The sequence below is a fragment of the Ambystoma mexicanum genome, chromosome 9 (assembly GCF_040938575.1).
Source record: "Ambystoma mexicanum isolate Mex_15411 chromosome 9, UKY_AmexF1_1, whole genome shotgun sequence".
Taxonomy (NCBI): Eukaryota; Metazoa; Chordata; class Amphibia; order Caudata; family Ambystomatidae; genus Ambystoma; species Ambystoma mexicanum.
The window spans coordinates 265,439,118-265,461,276 of record NC_090931.1 but is presented as its reverse complement, the minus strand read 5'-3'; the positions used below and the strand labels follow the sequence as shown (position 1 = coordinate 265,461,276).

The 22,159-nt window shown below is 45.8% G+C and overlaps 1 protein-coding gene across 1 annotated transcript in view; it reads right to left on the bottom strand.

Annotated features, from left to right (window-relative positions):
• The window catches only part of DHX33 (DEAH-box helicase 33), a 474,726-nt gene that overhangs the window by 108,556 nt on the left and 344,011 nt on the right, over window positions 1-22,159 (bottom strand). The window contains exon 10 of the mRNA XM_069614599.1: window positions 11,296-11,499. Coding sequence (XP_069470700.1) covers window positions 11,296-11,499 — 204 coding nt within the window. The remainder of the gene's footprint in view (window positions 1-11,295; window positions 11,500-22,159) is intronic.

Sequence of the window (22,159 nt, the reverse complement as noted above, 5' to 3'; positions counted from 1 at the left end):
TGAACCCTCATGAGGTAAGCCTGGCTACTCGACCCCACTTAGCCGCAAAAACCTGGAACAACATCCCGAAAGAAATAAACACTAAAGATCACCTACAATTCAGAAAATTACTAAAAACCTTGCTCTTCAACACCACAGATTCAAACTGAAAAAAACCAAACCACCGTAAAGGGAAACCCAAAGAAAAAAATGATAATTTATATAGCGCTACAAACCCTCAGGTATCTGAGCACTACTTAGATTACCCACGGTGTGTGGTGCTCATTTATTGACTTCGGAAGGATGAAAGGCTGAGTTTGGCCCTGCCGGGATTCGAACCTGCGTCAGCAGACTCTGCATAGATGTCAAAGAGAGCGCTCTACTCGCTGTGCTATCGGATCGGCTGGCTAAAGTTAAGAGGACACTGACAACACCCAGAACCGACCAAAGAATCTCTTACTGCAACAAGAGAGACAACGCTAAGTCAAATAGAACACAAGCGACACCCATAAGGACAGAAATCAGCACCCCTAGCCAACTCCAGCAAACAACCTCACCCGCCCCATAATTGCTACCAGGTATCATACTTGTATAGAGTTGTGTGAATGTTAGCACTTACCACACTTGAACTAAGTTGTTAACATTGTCATGGACACTGACAGAGTTGTGAATAAAGACAGGTACCGCCCCGGGACCCAATGCAAGCACTGGCATGTGCCACGCTGCAAAACGGCTGGGAACGATGGCCTGCAAAAACAACTGAATTAGCCACCACACGCTACATAGGGATGGAGTAGCCTTGACCAGTCAATGCCGTGCACTGACTAAATTGGGAATGCTCTCTGGGCCAGATTTGAAGTGACGCACATTTGCCTGCCTACCTGCCCCACATACAAACAGGTGTCATGTAGGTGGCAGAGGCCGAACTTGGGCAAGGTTATGAACGGGAGTGGAGGACATGTGTGAAAGGGACTGCGAGTATCGGACGGCCCAGATCAGGACAGACTCAGAAATGGTCCCACACCCGACCTGGAGAGAATACGGAAATGCATCGCCTCACTTCAGGACAGCAATGCCAATTAACCAACCCACTAACAATTTCAGCGTTCTGCATACACCTCTCAAATTCTAACCAAACGCAATCACAAGCCTACAGCACAACAATCCGCATATACTTCACTAAACTGCAACAACAAAACACAGACTCCCACAACAGTACACAACGACTACCGACCATAAAACACCCCAGACCCAGCCAACGGACCCACCGGGCTGAGGCCACCAACAGCACATCACTGCTCTCTTGCACTTTTCCAGCTTATCCCCACTAACTCACCCCCCTCCTTCCCTTTTTCAGAGCCGCCAGAGCACCAGGGGACCACTCCGGTGGTGATAGTGCACGGTACAAATATCCTTTAACATTAACACTACCAACCTGTGTAGTACAGGCTTATACCAAAGGTTGGGTTCCTATTGCCAGGTCTGGGTTGTTGTAGTGCACCCAAAGCGTACTGCATACAATCTTGCCTAACAAAAGTAAATTTCACTTCACTGCTCTTGGAAACAGTAGTTTAGCCAAGAGAAGGTTATTTAAACCTTTGGGAAATCTAAAAGACTGCCCAGTGCCACTGCACTGAAGGTGCTATGTGGCAAAATGTAAAAGATAATGCCTATGAAGTTTGTCAGACTCCACAACCAAAAGCAGCATTTAAAAATCACATTAAAATACATGAGTGGGAAAAAGGTTGCCACTCTCTCCGGATTAAATATTCAAGTCCTCAAAATCCAGTAAAGTTTCTGGGGGTCTCTAAGGTAGAGAGGAATCAGCACATTTCTGAGAATTCTCCCTAACACACTGGACGAAGGAACCAAAGACGAAACTGTAAAAAGCTTGCTGCACCCTCCTGGACCATTGCTTTGCCCGGTGAAGCCCCTCTGCAGTGCTGAAGCGCCAATTTCGAGTCGACTATAGAAGCCCGGCACGGACAACTTCTTCCCTTGGTTTGGTGGGACCAACGGACCCCAAGACAAACTTGACTGGAACCCCTCTCCCTGCTGGCTGGACTTCTTTGTTGCTGCTAGAACAGAGTGCCAGGGGACAGGAAGACCAGGAACAAGTGCATCATCTTAAAGTCAGACCTGAGCTCTAAGAAGATCTAGAGGACCCTCCAGAAGCAGGGTGACACAAGCATGAGCCACCTCAACAGAGTGCTGGACCTCAGAAGCAAGGGGAGCCCACAAGGTGCCCAACAACCGCAGTGGTGCTATTTGTGAGTAGCTGAAACCGCGAAGTGCCGCTGATCTGGAGTAAACCCATTGCTGCAGCCGACCTTCAAACCGCAGTGCAGGAGTCTACATACGTTCACCCTCTTGTCTCCACGACTGAGGCCCAGGAACGCAGGATCTGCAGGACTGCAACAGGAACAGTAGCCAGCTGGACCCTTTTTCATCAGACACAAGGTACTATCTAACTAGGGGTACATACCTCTTGTTGTTTGTAGCTTGCTTGCTCCCACTGGAGACTTGCATTAGCTGCCCTTTGCAGAGTTGCTTGCATTTTTGCTTCTCACAAGCCTCCCAGATTGTGGCACAACAGTGATTCCTTTTCAACAAACTCTAATTTTAACATTGTGCAAGAATAAGTGTCTCAGCTCACCTAGACTTTGTTCAATTGACATTGGCTGTCCTAGCTCCCTGAAGACACTTCTGACCCTTTGCCTTTGTGTTGATCTGTCCCTTCAAAAGTCATACATAAGTTACTTGTATAGCTGGGAAAGGGTTAACCTATACTTCATTGGGGGGATTGTAAAGTACTTATCTGTTCAGAGAAACTTGTTAACCTTTGTTTCCTTCCCTAACCTCAGTATTGCATTAATTGTTAAAGTGATATATCGGTGTCCACATTGTCCTAGCAATTGAAGTCACCACAGGGTGTAGGAAGTGTGTGTGTGACATCGCAAAAGGGTATCTACTTACTTAACTGAAACTGAAGGAGTGTATTTTTCAAGTGTATATTATTGTTGCATCTTGCCCTTTCTAAAGAAGGCTTATTTTTAAACTGACTGTTAAATTAATAAATCATTATTTAAATAAGAAACCTGGAGTATAAGTGTTATTTGAATACCTGTCAGTGTGAATCTCTGTTACACCTCTACAGCTCACATTGACCCCTCTTGAGAGAAGCCTGGATGCTCAGTCACTACCGACTTGTGTAGTACAGGCCTATACCAAAGGTTGGGTTACCTATTGCAAAGAGGACAAGGTTGGTGTAGTCTCCCATGGGGTTACTACATACAATCTTGCCCAACAGTGGCCAGTATAGCCAATGAAAGGTCGGTCATGCATTTGTATATTCATCATCCGAGAAATTTAAAAGCTCAAGGCTCTTCTTGGATCGAGCCTATGTAGCCTTTCCTCTTCCTTGCTGGGGTGAGGTGGCGGATAGAAAGTTGGAAGCACAACTTTCTGGGTTAATTGGAAATCCAACACAATCTTTGGTCAAAAAGAAGGTTTCACACTAAGGACAACCTTATCCTTCTAAAGAATGGTAAATGGAGACTTACTAGATATAGCCTGCTAGTCACTCACCTGCGGGCTGATGTTAACACAACTAACAGAATGGTTTGAAATGTAAGCAGTTTTAACGCACATGAGTGAAGTGGCTCAAAAGGAGCACACATCAGGAATTTTAATACCAGATATTAAGATTCCAAATTGGGACTTGAAAAGGTGTGGGGGGGGGGGGGGGGTACACATTAGTGAGCCCCTTAAGAAACTGTATGATCCATGGCATTTTAAAATAAGATACCGCCTCAGAGGTGCACTTAAAAATTGAAAGCGCTGCCAAATGTAACAAAAAAGACAACACCATAGGTGTAATGCATTGAAAAGGGTCCACATTCTTTTCCCTACACCAGCTGCAGAATGGGTTCCAACGGCAGAAGTAGAAGGATTTTGTTGCTGGCCTTCTGGCCGAAAGCAAAATCTCCATTACGACGTACGGGTAGTCCATATCCTTCCATCTCAACCTCTCAGAAACCATGCGTGAAGGTTGAGTGTCTTGACCTCTGGATGGCGAATCAGACCCTCCTCTCGCGAGAGAAGGCCTTTTCTTTGAGGAGGACGCATTGGAGGGCAGATGGGCATGTCCAGAAGGTCCGGGTACCGCGCTCTCATGGCCCAATCCGGAGCACTTGGGATCATGGATTTCCCTTACTTTCTCAACCTCCTGATCAAGTGAGGAATGATGAGGACTGGAGGAAACTCGTACAGGAGTGGAAACTCCCAGTCCACTACCAACATGTCTCCTAGAGCTCCTCTTGGAGGAAAATCCCTGGAGCAGAACAGTTCGCACTTCCGGTTGAAACTGGTTGCAAACAGATCCACTGATTCCTGAGCTATTTACCACTCATGGGAGACTATGTTCTATTAGGGAGAATTCTGATTTCTGTGCTAATTCCCTTCAACCTTATGGACCCCCAGCTCTTTTGCTGGACTTTAGGACTTTTTAATTTTTTTTTTGATTTAATTGTATAACAATTTTTACAAAAATGACAGTACAGTACGTTTGTAGACTCCCGTCTACAAACTTCCTTAAAACGTCCTTGATTTACTTTGATTTAGTTTATTTCGGACTTTTGTTTATAGCGTATTGATCCTCCAGTTCAGCTTGTGTCACGGGAGGAGCCTTCCGGTAGTTAGATAGTTATTAGTTTCCAGGTCGTTGTCAAGGAATGAGTTTCTTCTACTATAGATTCAAAGATTTGAGGAACAGGGTAACTCCTAAGACGCATCGCTTGTTGTTTCCATTAGTCAGTAATGCCCACAGGTTTTCCGCATCTAAAGTTGAGTAGTGCTTCAGCAATCGAATCGAGATCTTTCCGTTGCCAGGCTTGGGCAGTCCATTATCAAGTGCTTTGTAGTTTCTATGTTTTCCTCTATGTTGCAAAACCGACAGATGTTCGATCGCACTTGGTTGCGAATTAGTAAGATCTCATTGGTTTTTATTTGGTTTATTTTGAATCTCAGAAACATCCGGCTGAGGCTCTTGTTTGGAAATCTGTGGAGATAACCTCGCACTGCGTTGAGCTTCATCGGGAATTTTAACCCTGGAGTGTGCAAGACCTTTATCTCACCCTCTCTTGTGTATTAACCTTTTGTTTGCTGAGTCTGACAAACTCCATAGGCATCTTTTTGTATGGTGACAGCACCTTCAGTGCAGTGTCACAGAGAAATACTGTTAGATTTCTCATTCCCACTAACTCACCCCGCCCTTTTCAGAGCCGCCAGGGGAAGACTGCGGTGGTGATAGTGCACGGTACAAATATCCTTGAACGTTAACAAGGTTTAAATACCTTTTCTTGTGTGAACTACCGTTCCCAAGAATATTAAAGTGAAATTGACTTTACTTACCTTTTCTCTTTGTAGGTCCAGCACAACCCATTTTATGTGGAGTGTTGGGGGGTTACCTAGTAGCCCCCTTATCCTACATGCTCATGTGACATTTTTATGTTACTCTCACTACTTTAAGTGGCTGGTGACAGTGGTTTAATATTTCTTACCATTGTGCTTTTCTACCACAGGCTAAACCCTCAGCTGCAGTATAGCACCTATGGTTGCCCATTTTGTCAAAATGGCACTGGTCGTCTTTTTTCACCATTTCCTGTTTGTAAGGTCTTTCTTGGGGTTTAGTCTGCATTGAGCCAGGTTTGAGCCCCTTGTTAGTTCTGCCTTTGGCGGGCTTCAGCCCTGAAGCCCGCCTCTGGCTCCAGTGTCTAGAAAGGCAGGATGGAGGGAGGTTCCCGAAACTACCCTGCTCTTTGTCTCTAGAAATGCCTGAATGCAACCAGTCCTGATTGGCTGGCTGGCTGGCTGCTCTTTCAGGACAGCCACCCTTCTGTGTGATTTGACAGCCTAGACTGTGCATGAATGGGAGAAACCTGCTTAAAAGAGGGTTTTGGGACTAGAGGCAGAGTCGACCACTCGGAGAAACACCCGACGAAGAAACCGTGAACGAAGCTTGCTGCATCCTCCTGGACCTTTTGAATTGCCCGGTGAAGCCCTGCTGCTGTGCTGAAACTCCCTTTTTCAATTCGACAGAGAAGCTTCGGAACGGACAACTTCTTCCCTTGGGTTAGTGGGCCCAACTAACCCTGAGACGAACTCCACTGCACCCTCTTCCCTGACTGGCTGTACTTCCGCTGCTGCAGGAGCCGAGTGCCAGGGGTCGAGAAATCCGTAGTCGAGTGCAACATCTGAAATCCGGCCAGAAGCTCCAGGAGCCTCCTAAGGACCCTCCAGAAGCAGGACAACCAGAGCTAGAGTCCCCGCACCAGAGTGAAAGACCCAATGTGTGAAGGAAGCCCAAACGGTATCCGAGATCCGCAAAAGTGTTGTTTACCGAGTGTCGAAACCACGAAGTGCTGCTGAACCGAAAAGGACAGAGCTGCCGACGACCTCCAAATTGCTGCCGCAGGAGCCCTCGACGTCCTCCCTTTTTACCACATGACTGATGTTCAGGAACCCAGGGCTTGCATCGCTGCAACAGGACAGAATCCAGATGGACTACAGCTTCTTCAAACCAGAGGTACTGTTTAGACTTGGGGTACTTACCTCAGTGTCTTTGAGCTGTGCTTTTCTCAGTTGAGACTTGCAATGGCTTACCTTTAGAGTTGATTCCAACTCTGCTTTTCACAGGCTTAACACATCTTGTGACCAAACAAGTGATTTTTCTACAGACTCTCCAACTTTGTGCAATACTTTTTATCTAAGAAGTGCCTTAGTTACATAGACTATGTTCCAATTGACTTTGGCTGTCCTGGCTCCCTGAAGACTCTTAGTCTATTGACTTTGATATTGTTTGTCGCTCATAGGTGGTAGCGTGTTTTGAACTGGTACTGCTGGAAAAGGCTTGTCTAGATTTCATTGGAAGATTTAGTTGTCTTCACATATACTGAGAACCTATTTAACCGTTTCCTTCCTTAAACCTTTCCTTTCTGCAAACTCAGAATCTGAAAAGTATAACTAGTGTGATATATAAATGCCATTAATGTCCTTGTTAATGAAGTCACTTCAGGGTGTAGGAATTGTGTAAGAAGCATACCCAAAGAATACCCACTAACAGACTGATTCTGAAAAGTGATTTTAAAGTGTATTTACATTGTTACAATAATTCTGTTTTTAAAGAATGCTTATTTCAAAACTGATGTTCAATAAATAAGTATTTATAACTGAACCCTTGAGTGTGTTACTTGGGTACTTGTATTTACAAACTTAATTGCTACAGCTCACATTTACCCCTCTTGAGATAGGCCTGGCTGCCCAGTCACACTACCAACTTGTGCAGTACAGCCCTATACCAAAAGGTCGGTTACCTAATACCAAGAAGATACGTGTTGTGTAGTCTCACACAGTGTTACTACACCAATTCGTACCCAACATGCTGTGCCTGGCTCATAGCGTCTGCCGCCGTGTTCTTCTCTCCGGCTAGGTGAACTGCTGATAGGGAGATTCCTTCTTGAATTGCCCAGAACCAGAGCTGCATCACCTCTCTGCAGAGTGGCAGTGAAACTACACCTCTTCTTTTGTTGAGGTAGTACGTGGCCACTGTGTTGTCCGTCATTATCAGGACATTCTTTCCCCGTACAGAGCGCAGAAAGGCTTTCAGCGCTAGTCCGATAGCCCTCAGCTCCAAAAGATTGATGTGAAGTTTGGACTCTGATGGAGACCAACGACCGCTGAATGTCAGATTGTTGGCATGGGCCCCCCACACAGTGAGTGAGGCATTTGTCACTACTGTTATCTCCGGCCATGGTTGCCACATGGGTTCTCCCTTCAGAATGTTGCCTTTGCACGCCCACCACAGAAGGTCCTGTGCGATTCTGCTTGGAACCTGAAGTAGGTCTGACATCTTGCCCAAGAATTGGGACCAATGGGTCCTGAGAGACCACTGGTAGGATCTCATTCTCAGGTTAGCCTCTGGCACCAGGAGAATGCTGGATGCCATGAGTCCGAGCAACCTCAAAAAGTCAAAGGCCGAAAGATACTGGTCACTCTGGAATTTGGTGACCATCTGCAGAATGAGTTGAGCCCTCACCTCGGGTGGCAAGGCTTTTCCCAAGGATGCATCCAGTATTATTCCAATAAACTGGAGTCTTTGAGATGGTATCATGTGGGACTTCTTGTAAAAAACTGAGAAGCCCAGTCTGTGGAGAGAGTGGCAAGTTATGCTGAGGTGTTCCAGGGTCTGTTCAGAAGAACGAGCTCTGATCAACCAATCGCCCAGGTAGGGGCAGATGTGAATTCCCCCTCTCCTGAGACTTGCTGCCACCACTGCCATCGGCTTAGTGAAAACCCTTGGGGCGGAGGTCAGCCCGAATGGCAGAACTCTAAGCCGATAATGAGAACCGCCAACGGCAAACCTCAGGTACTCTGTGCTTGTGATGGATTGGCACATGAAAGTAAGCATCCTGAAGGTGCAATAACCAGCCAATCCTGGCTCTGAAGGGCCTGAAGGATCTGAGAAAGAGTGACAATCTTTAACTTGTCCTTCCAGAGGAACTTGTTCAATCAAGTCCAAGATGGGTCTCAATCCTCTGCTGTCCTTGGGGATTAGAAAGTAGGGAGAGTACCATCCTTGGTTCCTCTCCATTACAGGTACTGGGTTCTATAGCACATTTATCTAGCAGGCTAAAAATGTCCTGCACAAGGAACAGATCTGTAACCTTGAATGAGCGGCTCCCCAGTGGATGGTCTGGATGCCTTTTTAGAAAGAGGAGGCAGTAACCCTGGGCTACTGTTTCCAATGCCCACAGAGCTGAAGTAATTCCACAGCATTCTTTCAGATGCAGCAAGTCTGCCTCGCACTGGGATCTTTTGGGTCAAGGCCTCAGAGCTTTTAAGCAGTGGCTGATGGTAAAGTAGTCGTTGCTTGGGCAGACTTTGCACCTCTCCTTCGTCAACCACGAGGGAATCTGCTCCGACCTCTTTCACTAGCCAATCCTCTCACCCGTCCAACAAAGGAGTAGAATCAAAAGGACTTGCCCCTCCAAGATGATCCACTGGAGTGAGGGTTGTGGCTGTGTGATGGCGGCTCCAAAGGATTTGGCTGCCGCCTTTGAGGTCTGCAGCTTTTGCAGGCTTTCATCAGCCTTGCTGCCAAACAGCTGGGTGCCGTCAAAGGGCATGTTGAGGAGCCTAGACAGGAGCATGGAATTTTACCTTTTCCTTCAAGGAGTTTGTGGCCTCTATCTCTCCAACACACTCAGCCGGAGCAGAGGATTTAGTTGGACAGGTTATACTTCTCTCCAGAGAGGAAGACAACGGACTTAAAGAGGGTGACCTACAATGCCTTTTCTTTGACTTCCTCGAAGATGACGAGGAATGGTGTGAATCGTTCCTGGAGTGTGATTGTTTCTTTTATCCATTCCTTTTTCGATTGATTCATATAAGGGGATTTAGTAGGGGTCTTACCCACCGCTAGTTTCCCTTTACGCTCTTTCAGAGCCTTACCGGTCATCGACGGACAGGACCGACAGTCTGCCGTTTCATGTTCGACGCCAAGGCACCACAGACGCACCCAATGGGGGTCTGTAAGGGACATCTTGGTGCCACAGTTGCAGCACTTCTTGAACCCGGTCTTTAAAGGAGCTGAAGACGAGGCCATTGCTCGAACAAAGTTCTCACAAAAACTGGAGCGTGCTGTAATTCTCGAAGCGAATGCTTTCACAGAAAAAGAGAACTGAAGCCAACGGGCGATGCATGCGCTATATATACAGACGATGACATTGACTCTGAGATGGAAGCCCTTGAGGGACATTAAGTCGACTGCATTGAAGCACAGCACCCTCTGCTGAAAAATAAAATTAAATGCAGCTGAAGCTGGAAGATTTATTATATGAGGAATATGTGGGAGGGCAGTCCATTCAAAAGGGGATATAGCGTAGCCCCTCAGCACTCCACATAAGGTGGGGTGTGCTGTTTTCACATTAGAAAACGATATGAAGGATGCCAAATATCCCCCCTTCCCTTGGGAACATGTGTTCCCACAAGGAAAATAACAGAAAATAAAAGGGGAAGCTCAATGGACTCCCAGCAACACTGCACAGAGTGCTGGAAAAGTCAAAGACAGATGCCGCAAAACTTGGAGGAAAGCATTACTTGAAGAAAAGGGTATGAAAAGAAATACAAAAGGATCCCAAAAATAGGGTAAAAGAATATGAAAATGTGGAAGAAGGTTCCCACTCAGGAGAACAGACAGAAATCCAGCAGTACAGGAAAAATGCTGGCGGGTTCACATGTGAAGGGGATTTCACATAAAAATTAAAATCTACCTAACACTCGGAACACACAGGGACAGTCTCTAGCCATACCTTTAAATATACATTTTCCTTGCCGCTTCCCTTCATGCTAAATTCAGAATGTCATTCTCACAAAGTCAAGTAAAAATTGCATACAAGCCCACAGGAATAACCGCAGTACTGAGAATATCAACTGGAGGCACATGCTTTTTATATGCATCCACAAATAACGGGCAATACATTTTGGGCCCTAGGGATGAGAATGAACAGTCGGGCATCATATGCACTTTTTTGAGGAAAAGGCTTTTGGTCATTAGTGGCAAAAACACAAGCACGATTGTTTGCATTTGAGAAAAGTTCACAGAGGCCATTATTTAACTCAAGAGTAGGAAATTCACAAATTACCAATAGTTTACATTTGAATAACAATGGGTCTCATCACGAGTTGGGCGGTAGCCCTTAAATGCGGCTGCAACGCTATTACCGCCACATTTAAGGGTCCGTCCAATCTCGGGGTGGCAGCATTTACCTCCAGCTCTAAGCTGTGGGTAAATGTGCTGCAGAAATGGCAATTTTCAGGCACTATTTGCGCCGGAAATTCCCCATTGGATACAAAGGACCCAGTGGGGAAAGGGGAATGAGTTACCGCCCAACCCGTGATCCGGCGGTAATACCGCCGGAGGGTTAGGTGGTAACGCAAATACAGTTGGGCAGCATCCCAGTCGGAATACCGCCCAACTCGTGATGAGGCCCAACGTCATACATTCCTTAAGTCACCTTTCGCTCAATGTATTTATTTTTGTATTTAAAAAGCAGTGTAGCCTATTCACCTTATTAAACAGACTTTTCCATATTAACATTCTAAATTAAAGAGATTGAGTGACTGGTACAGGCTGAAATAGGTATATAAATTGGCTACATTAAGAACATGTAAAAACAAAAAATTTAGACAAAAATTGAATCACTACATTTAAGGACCAATGACTTGAGGTTTTATAGAAGAGTTTGCTCAGGGTACCTTATTCTTCCCAAGATTTTTGAAAGCTCTGTATATATTAAGCAGAGTGATGTGATCACCCTCGCTGGATATAAACTTCTTCCTGACGGCTTGCACATCATCACGTCGTGAAGGTGGATTGTGGAGAACGTTATCCACAGACAGCAGGGAGACAATCGTCAAGATCTCTTCTGCACAGTGGAACTTTGGCGAAAGTAGGATAGTCTGAAGAACAAAAAATACGCAACAGGCTTCTTTTAAAAGTGCACTTTCAAGTACAGCTGTTTTTTATATTACTATTCTGACTGTAATCAATCCTGTTTAGAAAAGTAACTATGTTCAATGTTCCTTACTTGATCAAATACAGAGTATGGACTCCTTTCTGATGGTAGGCTAGATTACCAATATCTGAACAGCTCAAAATTTCAGGGTAGAAACAAATTATTTGCCCATAACATTTCACATCTGCTGAAGAGTTCCCATCCACCATGTAAACAGCAAACAAAACAGTATGAGTGGTTGTGAAATGGTTCGGAGGAATACCTGTCCTTTGTTTTCAAACTTCAGCAAAATCAACAATCACAGAACCATTTTTTCCAGTTTTAAACAGATCACTTTGTATTTATAATTAAATCTGCATATCTTGAAACATAGATTTGATGAAAGCAGCTCATATTGCTTGGTAAGCATATTTGACCACTTGGGAATGAGGAGCTAAAGGGCGCAGCGCACCCCCCTCCCTTCAAAATCCATTCAACTTCCATGAGAAATGCAAACTTCCTCCTCTATAACATACTTTGCTTTAAATGCCTTGTAGGTGTGTCCCACTGCCCAGAATTAAGTTAAGGTAAAGTGGTATTGCAAAGCACCCGTCTGACAAAAATGCTAGCCTTGCTGCTTGTAGCTCTGTAAAAAGAGGTGCTGGTGGGATAAAGGGATAGGCAAATACAGAAAACAGTTGTTCCGAGAAGTGCAAGTCAGAAGCAGCAGTTAACTGTGTGGCGGTAAGGCTTCTCTTTGTTCAGGGGGAGAAAAGACGATGGCCATGATATCCATAAGGGAGGACTCAGGGTGAGGAAGAGTTGTGGTGGAAGGTGTATGGGTGACGATAGCAGCAGTGGAGGGTAGAAGTCTCATTTGTATGCTAGCCTTTGTGGGCTGTCTGATGTGGAGCGAGTGTGCTGGAAACGTGCAAACTTCTAGTACAGAGGATGTTGGCGAAGCTGGAAAAAATAGGGGGAAGGGGTTCTATATGATTTTTCTGCTTTTTAGAGATGCAAATAAAAAAGATTTATTTTGGTCGAGTTTGTGCAGCCCTCAAAAAGCCAAAATAGGACATTGCTGGGGGAATGGTGGGGGGACGGGGGAGTGGTAATCACAACCCCAGCCTCCCAGGCAAGCCATTGCCCCTACCCTCCCGCATCCTCTGCCCATCCCAAGCCAACTGGTTTTCTTATAATTCAGTGAGTTTCATCCCAAGCCTCTCTTTCCTCCTTGCTCCCCTGCCTCCCTTTCCACTCTTTTTTTCTCTTCCTGTTACGCTCACCTGGTATCCACGGGGACGCCACCCAGCCCTGGTTGGATAATTTGCACTCTCGAACCCTCTCCCGGTCCCTTGGTAAGGCCTCTGGTTAAAGATGGGTCTGCAATATAGGAGAGCTGGATTCAATACCAGATTGTCTTTGTTTTCCCACCACCCTTGGCCTCAACTCTTTCCTCCCCCCTTGGGCCTTCTCCTCACCTTAATATTGTAAAAGGTGGAATCTCCGTCCTGCTCCTCGTGGCAGGGGCACATAGATGTGGGGGGCGAGCAGCGACCAAGTTACTTCACTGGTGCAAGCCCCCCTGTGGGAATCCAGGCCTGCTGCGACTCCGTAGGTTTGCTGCTTTACAGTCTTTATATGCAGTTCTTATGTTCCCCTTAGTTCGAATAATAATGTCTTGCTTCTTTCCTTTTAGGCATGGAAATGTATTTTGGTGTTGTCATGCAGCTTGAATATGAGCATGGGCCGGTAGGCGAAAGGTAATGGTGTGTGCAATGCTGTCCGGTGAGAAATGCGCGGAGCTGTTTCGCCTTTTATATTACTAAAATGTGTCTTTTCTCTCGTTGCAGGTTGCGATGTACCTCGCCGAGCGCCGTAATGTTCCAGCAATGATACTGACCAGGAGAAGACGACCCAGGTAAGAATTGTGTGACTTTCTTCATTCGGGAGGAAACGTGAGTAAATGCTTACTAATGCTGTATTTCTTTTTCCTCTTTCCAGGTTACGGTATTCCAGGATGCATGCAGTGCCGGATGATGGAGTTCGTACCTTCAGGTGAGTGGAACCGAAGTCAGCGATGGATTGAAGACAGGATACTGTTCCAGGTAAGTTTCGTAGTGTTCTTTCTCTCTCTGCAGGTCATTGGTTTCAGGTAAACTGGCATCAAAGAACTGGACGCTGAGCGTTACGCTGCCCACAGCAGAATTACGCAAAGCATGTTCTGCTGTTTGGGTGTGGTTTAAATAGTCTCAGGTAAAGTAGTCCAGGTAAAATAGTCCTAGGCCTGCCACACCCAAAGTAGTCCAGGTAAAGTAGTCCCAGGCCTGCCACACCCAAAAGACTAGACCGCATAGATCAGTTCCTTGCAACTGAGCTATGTGTGTGCCTCCATGTTGGCTGAACCACCCCCTCCCCCAAGTTAAAAAGTCCCAAGTAAATAGTCCCATTCTAATGTTAGTCTTCATGATGATTATGAGCCTGGCGCCAAAGGCGCCAGGACTGACTCCAAGAGAGTCTTGGATGAGGTTTTAAGGCCTTTGACCTGGCCCTAACTGGAAGGCTGACTTGCCAGTGAGGGCCAGGGGCAAGGGTCATGACACTTCCATCCCTCCAGCACTCTAAGATAGTGTGTGCTGGGTCTATAAAGGGAAAAGTAAAGTCAATTTCACTTTACTAGTCTTGGAAACAGTAGTTTATCCAAGAGAAGTAATTTAAACCTTAAGAGACATCTAAAGGACTTCTCTGTGACACTGCTCTGAGGGTGCTGTGCGTCACAGTATAAAAAGATGATGCCTATGGAGTGCGTCATACTCAAACTAAAAGAAACACAGGGTTCAAATTAAAGAAAAATAGATGAGTGATAAAAAGGTCTTGCTCACTCCAGGATATAAATGTAATGTCCTAAAGTCCAGCAAAAGAGCTGGGGGTCTCTTAGGTAGAGAGGAAATAGCACATTTCTGAGAATTCTCCCTAACAGGGGCAAAGCTGCAAGCAACTCTGCAAAAGCAACCAAGACAAGTCTCAACTGAGAGCTAGCATGGTTAGGATCTGTGTGATTTTTCCATCGTGGAAAAGTCGGCGACGGAAAAGTTTGCACGAGAAATGTGCGAACCACAAAAGGTTTGCACATTTCCCATGAGAATGCGCATTTAAAACGCCCCACAAACCCACACACAACACACCCACGACTCACCTCCACCCACACCCCCAACATAACCAAACCCTACTTACCTTTTCTTCACGCTGTGTCCCTGCGGTGCCAGTTCCCTTTGACTTCCGTGATCGGGAACCGGCGCTGGAGGTTTTTTTTCTCTCTCTCTTCCGGAAGCTGCAGGGGTTTCCCCCACAACCCCTGCTCACTTCACTGCTCTTGGAAACAGTAGTTTAGCCAAGAGAAGGTATTTAAACCTTTGGGGAAATCTGAAAGACTTCCCTGTGCCACTGCACTGAAGGTGCAGTGTGTCACAATGTAAAAAGATGATGCCTATGCAGTTTGTCAGAATCTATAACCAAAAGAAACACAGAGTCCAGATCACAGAAAAATACATGAGTGAGAAAAGGTCTTACTCTCTCCAGGATAAAAATGTAAAGTCCAAGAGTCCAGCAAAAAGAGCTGGCGGTCTCTAAGGTAAAAGGGAATTAGCACATTTCGGAGAATTCTCCCTAACATTTATTTTAAAACTGACTGTTAAATTAATAAATAATAATTTAATCAAGAAACCTTGAGTATAAGTGTTATTTGAACACTTGGACACACTGAATCTCTATGTTACATCTCTACAGCTCACATTGTCCCCTCTTGAGATGAGCCTGGCTGCTCAGTCACTCTACCAACTTGTGCAGTACAGGCCTATAAGGTTGGGTTACCTATTGCCAAGAGGACAAAGCTGGTGTCTCCCACAGGGTTACTACTTAAAAACTTGCCTAACACACTGTATGCAGATAACATGCTATTATATACTGTTAACCCTGCACAGAATGTGTGACTAATGCTGGAAACAGTGGAAGAGTTCAGGTAGTTGTCAGGACTAGTGATACACGGGACCAAGTAATGCCAGTTGCAGATGTGGCTGATTTCAGTGGCCTCAACATGAATATCACTACAACAGGGTTTACATATCTGAGTTTAAAAAGGTAAGCCAAGACCAACAACGAGTGCATCTGCAGAATGTTGAGGACGAGTTGATAAAGTCTGATAAGGAAGTATATGTTTGGGCAGAATTTCCACTGTCCATAATGGGTCGAGTAGGACTGGCAAAGATGATAGTCATTCTGAGACTGTTGTATGTGTTCTAATCTATGCCAGTGGTCATACCAGCTGAATACTTCCAAAAGCTTAATATGGTGATGGTAACATTCATATGAAAGGCGAGTAGCCTGAGAATTGCCTTATTATTGTAGTTACCTACCAGGCAGGGAGGTCTGGGTGTCCCCTGCTTTAGGGCTTTTTATTGGGTGGCGATTCTACAACACTTAGGGAACTGGTTCCGAACTCCTCAGGTAGAGGTGCTCACAAGAATGAAAGAGGGGTGGGGGTGCCCCACGTGGTGGTTTGATCTGGTAGCAACTACCGGGAGGGCTTTAAAGGGCTTACCGGTGCCCGTAGTTACTGTAAGGCTGTAAGGTTATGCATTTACCGAAAATGTCGCTTGATAGCGGCTGCGTGTGACATTACACAACTGGGAATGCCTGGGTGAGCAAGGAGGTGGTAATGTGCCAGGGTAAGGTTGAGGGCTTGCACATCTGGGATTTCAGGATGTTCGGTAAGATTTTCACAGAACTGGTAAATCTTCTTGACCTGGGTCAACCCCAGAACATTTTGCTTTGCTAGTGGGATCTTTTTCCTTAATATCTCAGTGAGTGGGAACCTTTTACCACACTCACATATCTTTAATTCTTTTTATGGGTGTCATACTTTTGACTCTCCATAGTGTCTTAAAAGGTTATCCTCTAACAACTTATTGGCAATAAGTGCCTGTTCTTGCTGGGTTGCCCTATGGGCTGCCCTTTTAACTTTTTCCTAACCTTGAGTGAACTACGGTTCCCAAGGGTAGAAAGGATCTTTGGATCCCTTTTACATTTTATCCTGAGAAGCCAGCACACCCCACCTTATGTGGAGTGCTGGGGAGATACAATGTATCCCCTTTCACACTAAAACTAACAATTCTGTTACCGGGACAAGCTTACCTTCAATGGCTGGTGGCAGTGATACCTTGTATTAATTTGGTGCACCTTTACTGCAAGCTGTGTTCACAGCTGCAGTACAGGCTCCTAAGTGTGCTTATTTTACCAAAATGGCCCCCCCGGTCTTCTTTTTTCGCCAGTTTAGCATTTGTCGTTTCTTGTTCCTTCCCCTGACATCAAGGGCAGGAAACTCCTTTGTGTGATTTTGATCTTTGGGGGGGAGTCCCCTGGACTCCCCGCCCAGGCTCCAGTTTGTCTGTGAGGGCAGGAAGCGAGGGAGGAGTCCGAAACTCCCCAGCCCTTTGTCCTAAATGGGGACAAATCCCAGTGGGGGGCTGGCTGTCCTGATTGGACAACCAGACCGCCCATTCTTGTAAAATGTGGGGAGAGAATGCAGAGGTTGTGCTGTAGTTCCTGATAAATACTGTGAACCTGGAAGCTGAAGAAATGTCGACCACTAGAGGCGAAACCGAAGAGTATGATTAAGGGAAAGCGGCTGAAATGATTTCCAGTGAACGGACAGCCTGCTGTGTAACCGGAGCCTGCTGTAGCCCTTCCTTCCAATCAACCTGGGGACTCTGAAAACAACAACCCCGACCCAGAGCGTGGTGAGACCCACTAGACTCAAGAAGACCTGCTTTTTGAGCCATCCCACGGGTTGCTGCAATACCCCAATACACTGGGACCTCAAGCCATTGTTTGGTGCACAGTCGTCCGAATTCCGAATCTCGCTGAAACTTCGTGGGTATCTTGGTGGCTCTCCAGGGACACAAATCGAGTCCGAAAAGTTCCCTCAGCAGAGTGCTGGACCTTTATAACGACAAGAATTCAACAGCAATTTTCTGTCTTCTGTGCTCCTTGAAAAGGTGCCAAATCCGCAGAACAGCATTCAGCCACGAGGGAAACCTTGCCTAGAGCCTTCTTCATCGATCCCTGCTGCAAAGTTCCTGCTGAGGTCTTGTTTTCAGTCACCACGACAAGGAAACCACTGACCGGGCATTTGGCTGCAGACCCTGAAGTCCTCCTGCTGCAAAATATTCTTCAATGCTGAGGTGTCGGTCTAGGAAAAATGGACACCTCTCACAATGGACGGCAAATGCATTTTGGTGGCCGAAGGCCAACTGTCTCATGTACGTAACGATAGAAATACAGGCTTCCGAGTTTGACCAATGAATGGCCATTTTGATGTAACAAGGATCGCCATTTTGTTTTCTAACGATTGCTCATTGCTTTATGTTCAAATTGCTTCGCAGCACATTTCTGCTTACACTGCTCGACTGTTAACATTGTTGTCTGAACGTGAAAGGACAAGGCCGCGAGGCTAATAAGAGTTCGTTGAAACACAACGTAGGCAGCTCCGGAGAGGAATGCCCGGCTCCCTCCCGAATGTAGCCTTGAAGCAGAGCCGCAGGGCATTTAATCATTTCACAGCTGCCAGCCAGTCTCGTTATATGGTAGAATATGTTAGAATAAAGCAGCTAAAGGCTTGTATTATGCTCTTTTTATGCCCCCCCCTTTTCTGAGCCCTGTAGAGCATCTCGGCTCCCAGGACACGAATAGCACCTCGTAGATAGCAAGGTCTGGAATGTGACTCTTCCACCGTATGTAGCTCGCTTACAAGAACAGAAGCACTGTGTTCTGTTCAACAAAGAAAAGATGCCTCTGCACTTGCAAGGTTGCATATTGTACTAGAATAGATATTTGAAGGCGTCATATTCGTCGGAAGTTCCATCAAACCGAGTTCAAAGAAACCCAATAAGGGGGGGGGGGGTAAACATGTCACAGCTGATTGCATGATATGCATTTTGTATATATGTAACTGATGTACGTAATTCACTCTCTTGCGTCCCTCGAGTTCTAGAGATACACGTCGCGGGGCGTGAGACCGAGTTAGCCAACTGAGACTATTTGCTTTGCAATAAACCATAGCTTTGGGAATACAACCTTGTGTCTGGCGTATCTATCATGTGTGGTGACTTGCCTGGTTTCCATAACGCGAGGGACCCCTAGGGGCCCCTTTCAGAGGTACTGTGTTGGCTTGGGTATGTACTTACCTTAAGTCTGTTAGGATTTCTGTGTAGCTGTGGGGTGTCTTCTGTGATGGGGAGGCCTCTTGTCCAGTGCACCCAGGGCCACTCCTAGAATCCTACTGGGGTGTCTTCTGCGAAGCCTCTGGACCCTCTTCTAACTCTAAAGTAATGTACTTACCTGTTTGCCCAGTTTTCCTAAAGAACTCTTGACTTTTGCTACTAAAGAACCTATCCTAACACTGCCTGTTGGTCACTAGCCCTAGTGACCCCCCCCAACCACCCTTCTGCCACTGAACACTCATGCTCCAAGAATAAGGGAAAGACTTAAGGGATTGGGCCTTTTACCTAGAAAAGAAAATAAGTGTTTAAAAGTTACTTACTTGTAAAGAGTTGTTTGGTAACTGTAACTAAGAGTTAACAGTTACACAAGTTCTTACTTACCTTGGATGTGTGATGCACTATTCTTAAAAGGTTAGCATCTTTTCTTCCTTAGAAACTGTTTTGCCAGTTTAATAGAAAGTAGATGTGAAGGTATATTACTCTCCTGTGATTAGGTTGGGCCTCTTCCCAAAAGTAAAGTTCCTGCAGGGTAATTGTAGGAGTGTCCGCCAACTGTTGGTATCACCAGGTTAGTCCTTTGAGGATAATTGTATGAGTGTCCCCCAACTGGATCTCGTTTCCCCAGACTTGCTGCTAGTCTGCCCAGAATAAGTCTATATTAGGTTGTTGCCGACCTAGAATATCTCAGTCATTCAGAAAAAGTGTAACATGGGTTTTACTTTCCCTGTGCTATCTAACCTAGAGTCTGTGGTTTAAACTAACCCTGATAAGCCATACTACAGATATCCCTATAGCTGGGAAAAATCTAACCTGGACTGCCCGTGAGATATAAAAAGTATATGGGGTTTACTTACCTTGTGTTAGCTGTGTGCCATCCAAAAATAAGTTACAAGATTTACTGCATATCTCTATCTGTTTCTCACTGGTCTCAAAAGCACCTGTAATTGAATATTACATCCTTAGATTTTACTCACCTAGTATAACTGTTGGGTATCACAAAATTAGTTATAGGTTTTGACTAGAACAAGTGTTTCACTATTCACCAAAAGTATATTGTCCAGTTGACCGATTATGTGTTTGAACTGAGAGGCACTGTACAACTGCAAGGGTCTACTGCCCTAGCATTACTGAATGTAATTGTGAAAAAGTACCCATTGGTTTTTATTCCCCAAGAATAGGTGTGACCTATACTGAATGTGTATGAAAAGGTTTTGACTTTCCTAAAACTACTGTTAGGTATTTCAAATAAGGTCGATAATTTGAGTCTGTGTGCCTTCAAGTAAAGTGTGTTTTTATATTGTGATTTCATAGAATGTGTCAGTATTTACTTACCCCCTAGATTTATCTGGGCATACTTGTATTTAAATAAAACCTTTATTTTTACAATACAAAGAGTTTCTTTGGACCATTTGTACTACAATTTCATTTCTATTGATTCTACACCCTGCTCTCCCTCCTAAGATAAGCCTGGCTGCTCTGTATGTGCTACCATGTACTCAGGTGGTACAGCCTTATACTAAGAGTGGAGTCTTGTACTGCCTCAGTTTAATGTTTTACTAAGCCCTTAGGACAGTTTTTCTGAAGTCCAGCTAACACAGGAGTTTAAGCAATTTTTCTCATCGACACGCCTGCATTTTTTGGATTATGCTAGGTTGATGGCAGCACTGAAAAGGGCTCTGACTGGGGTTTCCATCAAAGCCGGAAGTGCATCAGGTAGATCAGGCCTTTCTATGTTTAGCGGACGGTGGGAAGAGCTTGTCAGAACTCTATAAAACGATGCCAAGTAATATGCCAAGTAAAACTGAGGGGGGGAGGGAAGCAATACCGCCTGGCTGCCCGCTCCAAGAAGAGAGGCCACATTCAAGCCAGCGTCTTTACAGCATCTAACAACTCGGCCGAACTCTTTCAAATCTGCAAGGAGCTGGCCCACCCTGCTGCAGTCTCTACCCCTCCTCTCACCTCCCAGGCTCTTTGCAAAGCCCTTGCCTCTCACTTCAATTCCAAAATCCAGGACATCTTGGCCACCCTCTCCTCTGCGTCCCCGATTGCTGACCCTCACCGCACCCTGTCCCACTTTATCCTCCCTTCCTCTTTTCTCCCCGGATGAGGTTGCTAGACAAGTGGGGCCTATGAAAGCCTCATCAAAACAGGTCCATCACAGTTCCTCTAAAACAATTAAGGACCACATCGATACCCTTGCTCTGGCACTTGCTGATTTCTGTAACCATTCTTTTGCCTCTGGATCTCGCCCCCCCCCCCCGAAGCACTCCCTTGTGCATCCCGTCCTCAAGAAACCCACAGCTGATGCCTCTTGTCCGGCTAACTATCACCACTATCGCCCAATTTCCATTACTCCCATTTTGGGTAAGCTCCTGGAAAAGCTGCCATCTCCCATCTCCTTAATCTTTATTCTGACTCTGTTGGCTCTCTCCATGACCACCAATGTGGATTCAGAGCTGCCAGAAGCACAGAAACCGCTCTCCTGCAAATCTGCAAAGGCCTGCTCTCCTGCAAATCTGCAAAGACCTGCTCTCCAACCTTGACTCTAGCATTCCCTCTGTCCTCATCCTACTTCATCTCTCCTCTGCTTTCGACAAGGTCAACCATACCATCCTGCTCAATTGTCTCTGTGACAACCTGGGTATTACCGATCAGGCTCTGGCCTGGCTGACCCCTTTCCTTTCTGATCGACCCTCCCAGGCAAAATATGGGCCCTTCCTATCCTCTATCTCCCTCTCTAACTGTGGTGTTCCCGAGGGGTCTAACCTCTCGCCCTTGCTTTTCAACCAATACCTGGCAACTCTCGCCTACTGCATCTCCATTTTCTACCCAAACCTCCAGTGCTATGCTGATGACACCCAACTCATTTTCGGGCTTCCCTCAGACACCTCCTCTCTGATTGCCTAATCGCCATTCAAAAGAGGTGTTCCGCCAACGATCTTTGTCTAAATGCCAACAAGACTGAGATCCTCCTATTGGTACACCTTCACCATCTTTTCCCTGCACTCTGTGGCTGGCCTCCCTTAACCCTCTTCCTACCCCTATCTGCGAGGCTAAGAATCTTGGGGTCATCTTTGACTCCACACTTTCCTTCTCCGCACACATCTCTGACGTATCTAAAAAGACAAACTTCGACTGCACCGCCTTAGAGGTACTCTGCCTTTCCTCTCCTTCCCTCAGAAACTCACCGTCTCCCAAGCTCTGGTTCGCACTAGGCTGGACTACTGCAACAGCCTCTTTCTAAATCTACTGCCTCCACAACTAATCAAGAACAGGACTGCAAGACTTGTCCTTGATCCCATCTCTCCAGCTCTGAAATCCCTTCATTGGCTGCGAGTGGATGCAAGG